The sequence below is a fragment of the Amblyomma maculatum genome, chromosome 1, assembly GCF_055883805.1.
Source record: "Amblyomma maculatum isolate TAMU_Amacu chromosome 1, ASM5588380v1, whole genome shotgun sequence".
NCBI lineage: Eukaryota > Metazoa > Arthropoda > Arachnida > Ixodida > Ixodidae > Amblyomma > Amblyomma maculatum.
The window spans coordinates 288,575,739-288,589,640 of record NC_139344.1 but is presented as its reverse complement, the minus strand read 5'-3'; the positions used below and the strand labels follow the sequence as shown (position 1 = coordinate 288,589,640).

The 13,902-nt window shown below is 48.4% G+C and overlaps 1 protein-coding gene across 1 annotated transcript in view; it reads right to left on the bottom strand.

Moving 5' to 3' along the window:
* LOC146206774 (uncharacterized) overlaps positions 1-13,902 on the bottom strand; it is a 197,270-nt gene that overhangs the window by 168,366 nt on the left and 15,002 nt on the right. The window contains exons 6-7 of the mRNA XM_084575576.1: positions 4,038-4,057; positions 679-697 (exon numbers count right to left, since the gene is read on the bottom strand). Of these exons, the coding sequence (XP_084431702.1) occupies positions 679-697; positions 4,038-4,057 (39 nt within the window). The remainder of the gene's footprint in view (positions 1-678; positions 698-4,037; positions 4,058-13,902) is intronic.

Here is a 13,902-nt window from a genome sequence, read left to right as displayed (position 1 = left end):
CCATAATTCACGCAGATGGGCAGCTCATTGTTCTTTTTCGTGCGACAACCATTGGAAAATACCACTCGGTTGCTCGCTCAATCTTCTGGATGACTCTCAAGTCTTCCATCCTTTCTAGTTCTTTCTTCACAAGTGGAAGCAGTGGAAGAGGCACGCGCCTAGGATAACTGACTGCGTATGGCTCAGTATCCTTTTTGACTTTGATGCGGTACTCAGTCTTCATGACTCTAAGCCCAGACATTAGCTTTGGGTATGACGCCAAGAAGTTGGGGACATCAGTTGATTTTGCGAGGGTTTCGTCTAGCTCAAGAGGGTGCTGTAGAATCCCAAGTGATTCTATAGCTGGTCGACTGAGCAGCGGTTCTTTTAATCCTTTGATGATGAAGACTGCTTCTTGGACATCAGTGTTGCGCCAGGTGACTGTTTCATCGATGTAGCCAAAAGTGGCTATCGCTGTCTGGCCTGGGCCTATCAACAGCTGTTGCGTTGGCTTGATGGGTCCCATGATGGTTCTGTAGTACTGGTCGTTTGCGATAGCAGTCACATCCGCGCCGGTGTCGACCTTGAAGGTAAAAGGCAAGTTGTTCACGGCAGCAGTAATCCTCCACGGCGTGTTCACTCCCACTTTGATTTCGCCTAGATATAGCTCTCCGAGATCTTTTGGTCGTTGTCGGATACTCGAGGTCTCGTCCTTTGGCTTAGACATGCAGACGCGGGCGTAATGGCCTTTTTTCCCACACTGGTTGCACGTCTTGTCTATAGCGGGACACTGTGTCTTCGTGTGGTCACACACACCACCACACCACTTGCAGCGTTCGTCTCCCGTCTTATGTGTACGTTGAGGGCGCGACTTGAAAGGCACCTTCGCTTCGTTCCGGCGAGTTTTGACGTTTGTCTGGCCGCGAACTTCTCCCATGTCGAGAGCTGGCTGTTCGATGGAGCGAATTTCCTTGTGTTGAAGTTTCACGCTCTCTGAATTGCGGGCAGCTGTTATTGATTTTTCGAGAGTGAGTTCTGCGTCAAGCAGCAGGCTCTCACTGAGTTTTACGTCTCGTAAGCCGACCACGAACCTGTCCCGAATCAGTTCGTCTTTGAGAGTTCCGTAATCGCATCTTTCGGCCATCTTGAACAGTTCAGTCGCAAATGCGTCGACGTTTTCAGGCTGCTCTTGTTTCCGAGAGTTAAATCGCGCTCTCTCATAGATGACAATCTTTCGAGGTAGGAAACGCTTTTCAAAAGCACTCACCACGGCGGAGTATGACGCCATTTGTTCGTCTGTCAGTTTCAAAGCAGCGAGCACGTCCTCCGCTTCTTCGCCGATGGCGTAGAGTAATGTGTCGATTTGCGTCGTCTCGTCCTGTCCTATCAGACCGGAGATGAGTCGGTAGCGTTCCCACCTGCGGTGCCATCGTGTCCAATCTTCGGGCTTGCGGAAATCGAGCTTTGTCGGCAGTTCCACGGCGAGCGGGTTGAACGTCATTCTCGGAGTGCCGCTCGCTCGCTCTTCGCGCCGCGGGTGTCTGACATGATGCTGCGGCCGCTTACGTTGGGCTCGCTGTCCTTCTGGGTGTCACGCTGCGTTGGTTATCCCGCCGCTGCCACTATTTGGTAGACGTAGCCGGCATAACAAGCAAAACTGTTTATTTATACATCAGGTAATGGCGCCTGTTTTCATTCTGCTCGGCGCGGTCGCCCATGCCGGGGTCTCCCGGCGGTTCGCCTGGTTAGCTTGCCGCTTGGGGCGCTGTCGTCAGTGGCGCCCACAAACCCCCCCTGCATGGCTACGACGAACGGCACCGTTCCTACCTGCGCCAATCTCACTGTGGCTGACGATGTTTCAATCCCGCCATTTTCTGCCGTTCTTATGCCTGTTTTATCCTACTCTCTTTCTGGCGGATCTGCCATCTTCACGCCTTCTGACGGCTTCACACATCGCCACTGTCTACCCCTGCCGTTTACCGTGCTTACTATTGAAGCTGGCTCTAGCGCCGTGGCCGCCATCAATCTATTCAACTGTCCGTTCTCTTTTCTTCGTGGTGAGTGTCTGGGACACGTCCAACCTTTTGCCTCGATGCTCGAATGTGACAACTGCGATGATATACCACTTGCCATATACCGGTCGCTGCGCTTACTGCTACTCCTGCTGATTCATCTTCAGTAGACATCTTCGCCAGCTCTATTGACAATTAGCTCACGCCGACTCAACAGACCCAGTTTCTTGCCCTGCTTGACCAGTTCCTTGTGCCTCCTTTGATTTGTCACATCATAATGTAGGCCGCACATCGGTAGTTACACATCGGATCGAAACCGGTACCCATTCGCCCTTGCGTCAAAGACCTTGCCGCGTTTCGGCGACCGAACGTAAAATCATCCACGAACAAGTGGCCGACATGCTTACGCGTGGCGTCATTCCACTTTCGTCATTCCAGACCGGGCCAAGACAGCTTTCGTGACGCCAGACGGACTGTACGAATTCAACGTCATGCCGTTCAGACTGTGTAATGCACATGCCACGTTCGAGCGCATGATGGACAACATATTGAGCGGCCTCAAGGGGAAGACCTGCTTGTGTTATTTGGACGACGTTGCTGTTTTCTCGCCGGATTTCCCGACGCATCTCGCTCGATTGAAATATGTTTTGGAATGCATTACTGCAGCTGGCCTCTAATTAAATTTAAAGAAATGTCACTGTGCCGCACACCAATTGACAATTCTGGGCCATGTTGTTTCTAAGGATGGTATGCTCCCCGATCCAGCTAAACTTCGTGCTGTCGCTGCTTTCCCAAAACCATCCATGATGAAGGAACTTCGAAGTTTCATGGGGCTCTGCTCTGATTTCCGATGGTTCATCCGCAATTTCGCTTCCATCATCGCGCCATTGACAACCCTCCTTCGTGGAAGCAACGACCTCTCCAGCTGGTGTTCTGCCTGTGACGAAGTGTTTAGTACACTGCGCCGATTGCTTACCTCGCCGCCCATATTGCGGCCTTTTGACACTGATGCTCGCACTGACATCCACACTGATGCAAGCGGCACAGGTATCGGTGCTATTCTAGCGCAACGCAAACCCGGGTGTGTTGACTTTGTTGTCGCCTACGCGAGCCGCACCTTGACGAAGCCGGAGCTAAACTACGCAGTTACGGAGAAGGAGTGCCTGCCCTTACGGAAATGCCATATCTGGACTTATAAAAAAAATCCAGATCAGGTATATCAGGAATTGGGCAAATATGGTATATTAAGACAGATCTAGGCCAGATAAGGCATATCTGCCCAAATTCCTGATTTCGAGTACCAGATAAGGCATATCTGGTTGTGTATGCCTGATCTGCCCAATTCCTGATTTCAAGTACCAGATAAGGCATATCTGGTCAGATATGCTTTATCTACCCAATTCCTGATTTAAAGATCTAGCCCGCATGAAGGTAGGTTTTGAAGTATAGATCTATATATCTGCATATCAACATAACACTTTATTACAACACACACAAAACAATTTCAGTATTCCAGCTAAACGCACACTCAATCAAGTTTGCCTAGGGAAACCTGAATTTCTCCTTTTATTTCAAACCTTACAGGAAAATAGCTTTGAAACCACAGGTTTTCTTTTTTCCCTGCCTATATGGAATCGCTCAAAGACGGTCCTGAATTACGTGTGTATACCGATGGTCAAAGACATGCTCATCTGTTAGTAAATATTAAGATTCTACTCATTTACGCGCGATACTATAACAAACTAATGAGATATCTGAACAGAATAATGTCTACACGAGAAGCTAAAGTGAAATACATTAACCTACTAAATTAGATATTACATTTTTATTCTACTCTTTTACACACACAGCTTTAACCAGTAAATGCTTTTAGTTTGAGCTGGTTTACTCGCGAACCTAAATAAAATAAACGGCTATTAATCGAACTAGACTATTAAAATGGAATTTAAAGGTTTGTCGACATCCGGAAAAGGTACCGCTAAACCGTAGGGGGATAAAACACGCACTGCTGGGACTGCTGATAATACCTAAACCTTAGCAAAGTACATATAGGCTGTGAGGAAGTACTGGTGTTACCTTAAGCAGAGACTGCAGTGCAAAATGAGTGAACGCGCCTAACTCGTGGTTGCTTTTCAAATTAGGAGAGAAAACAAAAAAAAACATGTCCGATGGCATTTGTCATGACAGCGACAGCTCTGCCCCTAAACCAAGTCAAGCATGAAGCTTCTTAGGTAGTGCAAATAATAATAATAATAATAAATAACGAAGGACCCTATCCACCCACTGAAATTTATCAAAATTGCTGGAGCAAAAGACAAATAAGCAACGAAATGTACGAAAAATATCACATACTGGCAATTACCATCCAATTTACTGATTGGAAAATTACTTTTCCATCAAAATAATAAAGTGAACAATATCCTGAGGCTGGCAAGTGCTAGTTCCCGACAAGAAGTCTCACGCTCACGGTTTTGGTGATCGGGCGTGAAGATGAGGCGGCACGATGAGGGCGCGATCCGACACAATGGTGAAGATTTGGCCGGGCCACCCAGGGCAGAAGCCCCGAAAAATTCAATCGTTCATCAGGTTCGCTGCCAAGGCTGGGGAGGCAGCTTCCACCCGCAGTGGGACACAGTAATTTCCTCTGTGCCGACGGTCAGACTGAAGCTCTTGTAGGTTTGCTGTCGCATTTTTGTTACATGCACACAGCTAATAGCGAACAGGCGCTGGCACACACACACACCACCATACACAACATGCAGCACGCCCGCCAGCCGCACCGAACTCCCATGTCTGCCACCGAAAAGGAACGAGATACCAAGTGCTTAGGCGCACGGAGTGGAAAGGGGGAGGGGAAACAAGTAAGCACACACAAAACGGAGAGCTCGCGGCCTACGCGGTATAGAGCGTGGGAGCGAGGAGGAGAGATGAAATGCGAGCCAGCGATGCAGGGGCCGCCGCTGTCTGAGAGGGAAGAGGGGAACGCAGGAGAGGAGGAGTCACTGTCTAGCCACTGCGGCCCTCGACGAAGCAACCGCCAGCTGTCGCTGAGGGTGAGTCACCGTCTGACAGAGCGGAGGGGGCCGAATACTGAACTGCCTTCATTTTCTTGATATTTTGAATCGCTCAACTTAACTGACCATGCTTTTGTGCACCGGACTGCGGCCGCATTTTAAATGAAAATGCGAGTTAGTAGGCGGAAAGAGGAGCATGTAGCTATAACCCAGCACCCTCCTGGATTAAGGAACACATGGTGTAATAATTATAGTGCAGCGAAATCTGCAGAACATTTGAAATATTAGGAGTCGTAGCTATTTTTTAAATTTGATACAATTAACACTAAGCATGCAGGCCATGCTGAGTGTAGAAAAATTGAAGCTCGACCACATGATGCCAATATTGGATATTTGCAGAAGGTAACGAAGGCCATATATTGCTAATATACAATAACTATGGCGCCTACATAATTAAGGCCCCAATGAGGTTATATAAAGTCCTGTTGACGCCAGGCATATATGGCCCTGGTCTGTCTATATAAGGTCATGATGATGCCATATATGCCCTATATCAGGCCACATAAGGTCGCGAGGATACCATATATGCCCCTGATCAAGCCATATAAGGTCCCACTACCCGTTCAGATAAGGATTATATGCTGCATATGGCCAAATCTGAGCCATATAAGGGCAACATTTTGCACATATATGACCTTATCTGGCCCAGATAAGGTCTTGTTTGCTGCCTTATATATTTGTATCTGGCAGCATATGTTCCATATCTGGAGCAGATATGGGATTTCCGTAAGGGTAGCCATAGTTTGGGCGATAGGGAAATTCCGCCTTTATGTGTACGGCCAACCCTTCGAAGTCATTACAGACTACCATTCTCTGTGTTGGCTCTCCTCCCTTAAGGATCCAACTGGCCGCCTCGCTCGCTGTGCATTACGGCTTCAAAAATATCATATTCGTGTTGTGTATCGATCTGGAAGGAAGCATATAACGACGCCGACGCACTGTCTCGCTCTCCGCTACCCCTTGAAAGTATTTCCGATTCTCCCATTGACTGCAGTTTCTTGTCTTTGACCAACATGGCAGTCCTGTAGCCCAGAGATCCATTGATCGCCTACATTCTCGCTTTCCTTTCGGCCCCTTCGCCCACTTCGACGCCTTGTGCATTTCGCCGCCAAGAGGCTCATTTTACAATTCGCGATGGCCTGTTAACCGCCGAAATTATCTATCTTCCGGCCGCAAATGGGTGCTGGTCACTCCTCGACACTTTCGTTCAGAAATCTGCGCTTCATTTCACACTTACCCGCAAGCCGCTCACGCTAGCTCATTCAATACTTGTATTCCGCTTCGCTTGAGTTTCTACTGGCGCTCAAATTACACTTACGTCTGCAAGTTCTGTCGCTCCACCGGCCCTATGCAGCCTCTTACTTGCCCATCAAGACCTTTCGACCGAGTAGGCATTGACCTCTACGGCACGCTTCCCTACACTACAACCGGAAACCGCTGGGTCATTATAGCGGTAGATCATCGCACCCGTTATGCCGAAACCGCCGCTCTACCTGCTGCTACAGCACGCGATGTTGCCACCTTCACCTTACACCACTTCATCCTTCGTCATAGAGCGCCACGGGAACTTTAGAGCGTTTGAGCGACTGTGGTTGTGTATTCTTATCTGAAGTGGTTTCCTCCCTCCTGCAGCAATGGAATATCACCCATCGCACTACTACGGCCTACCACCCGCAGACTAATGGTCTGACTGAAAAATTCAACCAAACCCTAGGTGACATGTTGTCGATGTACGTAGCTGCCGACTATTCCAACTGGGACACATTGCTACCCTTCATCACGTATGCATATAACCCCGCTACGCAGAACACTACGGGATTCTCGCCATTTTTCCTATTTATGGTCGTGAGCCATCTTCGCCACTCGACACCATACTTTCTTCCGGCCCGATTCTTCTGATTTACCAATCCAATTCTGAAGCCAACACTGTGTCTGAAGCCTCAAGATACGCTGAGGAGTGCAGGAAGCTCGTCCGTTCGTTCACGTCTGCCGACCAGGGCCGACAGAAAAATCGTTTTGACTCAGCTCACGTCGCCGATAGCTTTCTTCCGCAAGCCCGTGTTTGGCTACGTGTGCCGTGTGTGTCACCTGGCCTCTCCTCCAAGCTACTGCCGAGATACCAAGGACCCTAACTTGAGACTAAGTAACGAACGCAGTTGTGCTAAGTTAGTAGGCACTGGGACTTTCAGAAGAAAGCTGCTTTCCGGCTGCGCACATGCAGGTCCTTGGTTTTTGTGCCGCCCCTGCTGACGTCACTTAGCGCGTTCCTTATCACGTCAATAACAAACTAAGGTGCCGCGTATCAATGCGCACACCCAATCAATGCCCTGTTAATTCGCTCCCCGACCCAAACCCCCTGGGTCATCTTGCCTCAGGCGACGGCAGACTACACTAATCGACCGTGCCAGGCTGGTGAAGACTCTTCGAATGAGCAACCTTATCATGGAGGTATTCGAGTTTTCTTAAAATAACAGCTTGAGGGGCTCGCTGGTGCTGCATAAAACCCAGAAATGTGGCGCAACAAACACAAACACAAGCGAACCCTAGTGAAACATCCCGTATCGCGACAAACGGGTTTGAACCGGTACTGTATTATCCCGTATAAATTTGATACCGGAGTGAGCAGTCCTGCATGAAGCTTAAACAGGTTTATATCAGACAGGTCATGTCCGGTGTGAATCTCAATCCGGACGGTGCAGTCCTGTATAGAGTTAATACAGGGCAGACCATTTATAGATGCATCTTATACATGACATCCCAGTCCGGTATGGATATAAAACAGGGCGGACCAGTCCTGTATGCAGCTCAAACGGGTTTATATCGGACAGGTCATGTCCGGAATGAATCTCAATCCGGACGATCCAGTCCGGTATCGAGTTAATACAGGGCAGACCATATAACTTATACATGACATCCCAATCTGGTATGGATATGAAACAGGGCGGACCAGTCCTGTATTGAGCTCATATACAGGACAGGTCATGTCCGGTTTAACAGAAACCGGACAAATCCCATATGAATGAAACTGATACAGGACAGAGTATTTCCGCTTCTCAGTACAACTCGGGCGGATCGAGAAGCTCAGCCAGGATGACCACGTCGGAACATGCCTTCACGCTAAATAAGCATGAAACCATACATAATATACGTTAAAACTTTTCTGTATATGTGGAGTACGCGTTGTTTCGTACATACCTAGAAGATATGAAGCTGTGGATGTGTGCGCTAGCAAGTACATACATGCATCGTGTTTTGTTTTTGCGTGTGCAACAGTCGCTGCAGCTTGTACGATCTTGCGGTGCACCTTCATAATCTGCGACTGAAGATCTGCCACCTTCAAAGCGAAAGTGCAAGCAAGAACTTAGCGTTTCGTTAGCGCGGATAAAATACGCTCGAGAATAAATGAAACATCGCTGACCATCGAAATATGCGCAGGTCAGCCGGACATCGGGAGTCGCTTCCTCGAGTATTTACGCATGCAAAACACTTGGTCAGAAATAAATTCATTGACGTCGCGGCTCCGCTGGCAGCAGGTGAAGCTAAAACAAGCAGTATTACAAGTGTTGGTGCACCGCATATATCTATATGTAGCAAAAATTGCATGCGTTCGAAGACGATGACAAAACACATCAGCACTAGTAAATTGTGACATTCGGAGGTTTGTCTGCGAGAAAGCGATCCATTGTAGAGATGCGGGACACGGATAACCCTTCGTGACAGCCAGGAAAAAGATGCAGCGTGTTTAAAGGGCGATCGTTCAATTACGACCACAAATTCTACACCCTACAGAAATACACAAACTACAAAAGAGCAATCTCGACTACATAAGCAGATATATAACCACCATCACCGAGTCCTGCTGTGGTGTAGTGGTCTTCTACTTCCGGCCACCGGCGTGTACGGACGCAGAAGCATGAGCTCCGGCGGAGCGGCGTTTGCGGCCCAGGCCGGCCGCGGAAACAGGTTTTTTGACGCTTCGGCTGACGAGTATCAGGTGATTCTGCCAAGTTTGCCAACCGGGCGCATTGTGCTTAATACTGTTTTCATGCATGGTGATGTGAAGGCTCGACCATACCGAGTTGAAGACTTCATGGACGCGTTGGTTCGTCTTGGATTGCTCCCAGAGGTGGTCGCCCTGGGGGCGTACCAAATGAACCACGTTTGGGCAGTGACGTTTAAAGACGCCGAGGCCACACGTAAGCTGCTCGCTGTCAGTGATGTGAAAGTGAAGGACCATCGCTGTGTAATCGTTGACCCCAACGACCAGGGCGTCCGGTTAAAGATTCACTGGCTGTTGCATGGCGTTCCTGACGAAGACGTGCGAGCCGCACTGTTGCCGTATGGGACGGTGTCTGACATCGCAAGGGAAAGGTGGCGCGCACAAGGCGTCACCGACAAAGGGTCAACTACGCGCACCGTGTCCCTAAAGCTGAAGACAGGGGTGAAAATTGACGACATCCCACACCAGCTGCGAGTTGCCGGTGAGCCAGCGCTCGTCGTCGTTCCGGGCAGGGCTCCCCTGTGCCTTCGCTGCAAGACGACGGGTCACATCCGGAAGGAGTGCCAGGTTCCGCGCTGCGCTCGTTGTCGTCGTTTCGGCCACGACGAACCGCAGTGTGTAAAGACGTATGCAAACGTCGCAGGGCCCGTGAGGAACGACGACATGTCGGAACACCTCATGGACGAGGCGGATGCGGAAGAAGCAGCTAAGGAGTCAGGGACCAGCTCAGCAGAAACAACGGTCACTCCCCCCTCCCCAAACGCGGACGAGGTCAAGGAACAGGGTGTCAAGAATTTGCAAGCGTGTTCCGTCGGCGTCGCGGACGCTAAGGTGGCCAGCAGCAGCAACTCAACTGGGGACACGGAGGTCAGTCACAGCACAGTATTCATTCATGAGACAGACAGCATGGTCGAATCTGAGGCAGCGAACTCGGCAGCGGTAGCGAAGCGGACACACGACGACACGGAGGACCGAACACCAGGTCACGAGAATGCAGACGTCGAAGGACCGCCGACAAAGACTTCCACGGCGGTACGGCGGGTGTCCTATCGGACTAGGTCGAACTTGTTAGAGAAAAGAGGGGGAGCTGCATCGCTCCCACCTCAGACTTAACACCTGACACCATGGAGGGGTGCTCGGCCACAGACATCACTAAAGGTATGACCATGCTCCCGGGTATTCGTTCATCACCAATGATTTGTCTAGACAAAGCCATTAGATTCGCGACTATTAATGTTCGAGGGCTCGCAGCAAGGCGCAAGCAAAATCAACTGTTTCGTTTGGTTAGCGAGCTGGAGCTAGACGTCATCGCGATTCAGGAAACTAAAGTTGATGGTGAAGAAGAAACCGGGAGAATGGTTAGCCTTTTTACTTCAAGATACAATGCCGTTGTAAGTCATGCAGTTGGAGCAGCGGCTGGTTGTGTGCTGTTTGTGCGTCAGTGCCTTGGTGTCACAATTCAAGCTGTCACGACTTGTGCGTATGGCCGCTTCGTTGTTTGCGATCTCGTGCTGTATTCATACGAATGGCGCATCATTTGTGTTTATGCACCGAACAGCGTGGGCGAAAGGCGCGATTTCTTTGAAGGTATTCGTCAATATTGCAACTCTGAAAGGCTAACTGTGATAATGGGAGACTTCAATTGTGTACTCTCCGCATCAGATAAAACGAGTAGAAGGCCGCATAGTGATGCCAGCACCTGTGTTCTAGCAGAATTGGTAAATGAGTTTAACCTTGTTGATGTAGCTGGGTGTCTGGAGGGTGGACGAGCGGCACAGTTCATTCATTTCCAGGCTTCTAGCCACGCTCGACTCGATAGGATGTACATATCTCTTGATCTGGTGCCTCTATGCCACGAATACCACGTTAAGCCAGTATCGTTCAGCGATCACTGCTTGGTCACCGTCACTATCGCTGGGAACAAAACTAAAAGTCAAGGATTTGACTGGCAAATGTGGAAGTTAAATTCAAAATTATTAACTGATGACAGTTTCCAAGCCGACGTTGAAAGGCATATAGCAAATATGAATGACAAAGGCGTAACAAAGTTAGGGGCTAAATGGGAGGTTTTTAAACAGAATGTCAAAATGACAGCATTGGAAAGATCGAGCGCTATAGCCAGACAAGAAAGGGCCGAAGAAAGGTCCCTTCGCGTGAATCTACAGCGTCTAATCGATGTGGAAAGCAATAACCCCGGTTTGTTCATAGACGACATACGAGCCCTTAAGGGCAAGCTTGAACTACTCGACGCTGACCGATATCGCGGTGCCCTTGTCAGAGCTAGAGCCGAACGGCTGATAAGGGGGGAAGGTCCGACAAAAAGGGCGTTAGGCACAGAAAAGTGGCACGCTCGAAGGAATCAGATAGATGAAATTGAATACCAAGGGACCATTGCCAATGAAAAGAAAGAAATCCAGCAAGCTTTCTTCGAGCATTATCGTCAGCAGTTCGCACGATGTGCAGTTGATATCGAGAGTTTCAAGAGAGTTTATTTGCCTTTAATGCCACAACTCGACGAAAAGACGACACGTGTGCTAGAGACCCCCATCATGGAGGACGAAGTGAAATGCGCTATTGGGAATTTGTACCCCGGCCAATCGCCTGGCCCTGATGGACTTAGCGCCGCATTTTATAAAGCTTTCCAGGATTTTCTCTCGCCGGTACTGGAAATTGTGTATAATGAAGCATATGACCTTAATGTGCTGCCGCCGTCCTTTGCATCTTCTCATACTGTGCTAATTCCCAAAACGGAGGACCGAGGTCAATTACGCAGTGTTACCTCTTACCGGCCGATTAGTTTAACCAATGTCGACTATAAAATTTTTATGAAAATACTAGCTAAAAGACTGCAAACAGTTATTAAAGATATTGTTGGAGACCACCAAAAATGCGGTATTAAAGACAGGTCCATTTTTACGAACATTCACATCGCGAGGGCCATTCTTGAATGTTGCGATGCTGGTGGACTTGGAGTAGCAATGCTCCAAATAGATCTTGAAAAGGCTTTTGATAGAGTGCCCCACGACTTGCTTTTGTGTATATTAGACTATGTCAAGGTCAGATGCGTCATCAGAGAAGGAGTGGCTATGGCTTACAGTGCTTGTACAACTAGACTAATTGTGAACAAATCTGTCGGTGAAAGTATTGCTGTCCAACGCTCAGTTCGTCAAGGTTGCCCCCTTTCACCTCTTCTCTTTTGTATCTATCTTGAACCCTTATGTTTAAGCATTATCAAGCATGAGAAAATGCGGGGCTTCAAGCTGCATCAAGCAGAAGTGAAGCTTTTGGTTTATGCCGATGATGTCGCGATGTTTTGTGTAGACTACGAAAGCTTCGTAGAAGTTGTGAAAACTGTAAAAGATTTTTGTGCTGTAAGCGGCAGTGCTGTTAACTGGGGCAAGTGCCTGGGCTTCTGGCACGGTGACTGGCCAGCGACTCCAGGCATTTTTGCTAACATGAAATTTGTTACCAACCCTGTCAGCTACCTTGGTGCCCCTCTTGAATCGTATCGGGACAGTGACCCATACTGGAAAAACCAAGTCGGTAAATTGAAAGATAGAGTGGACAAATGGAATGGATGGCAGTGGTCGGTGTTTGCGAAGGCCACGATTTGTAATTTGTTTTTAGTGACAAAAGTTTGGTACGTGCTTCAAGTGTTATATTGTTCAACAGCTAATGTCCAAAAGATGCATCGTATCTTTGCCGTCTTTGTGTGGGGGTCTTCGTGGGAACGGACAAGTCGGACAAATCTCTTCCGCCGGGTGAAGGACGGCGGGCTTGGTTTGGCACATCTGTTTCTGCGCCAGTTAGTCAATCGTTTCATGTTTTTGAGGAATGTGAAAAATCCATTTCTTCGTACGGTCTGTCAGTTACGCCTGGGTCAAGCTCTCCCGGGAATTGTCGTTTCTTCTGACCGCATGTCAGGAGGTGTCCACGGGTATCTAAGGGAAGTGGTCTTGGCGTACAGGTTCTTGATGGTGCGGTTTACTTTATACTATTTGTGGAGTGTAAACCGGAAAAAACTGTATAAAGACTTGTGCGATGTGGTGCTTCCAGAACCGTTGTACAGAGCTGTGTACTCGTCTACCGGGGGCAAAAATGTTCTTAAAAGAGTGAAGAGGATGATGGTACCGGCAGGGATGAAAAAGTTCTTTTTTGAGCTGCACACTGGAACATTGGAGGTAAAGAAATGGAAGGAACAGAAAGGGCTTTTTGTACCCTGGGGTGTCCACTGCATAATATGCAGGAAAGAGGAGACGATTGAACACGTGTTTCTCGAATGCTGGAACGCCGTATTTTTATGGGACGTGCTCCAGAGGACGCTTAAAAAGGAACTACCCATAAGCCCACATGGTATTCGATTCTTGCCAGTAGAAGCGAACAATGATACACCGTTGGATCTTTTGATGCTACTGGCTCTCCACAGCATATGGAAAAGCAGAATGGCTGTAGAGCATGGTGACGTCGATGCACGTTCAGCGAGACAGCTCTTTAGAGAGAGCATACGGGCATATATGGATGAACAGAAAGCGTTAAAACTAGAGTCAGAATGGTTGGTTAGTTTTGAAGGGTTGTCACATATGAGGGATTTTTAATCCGACAACTTCAGCTAAGGAAGGCCGAAGCTTTAAGTCAATGCTTGATCTTTTATTTTGTCATGTTAATGATGTCACATGTGTCTTTTTTGTGTACGTCCTCGGTCAGGAAATAAAAAAAAAACTGCTGTGGTGTAGTGGTTAAAGTGCGTGCTTGCTGGCTGAAAAGACCAAAGTTCGAATCACATGTAAATTTTGTTTCCTTTTCTATTTTCTTTTTGTTTCTTTTTCTTTTTTTCTTT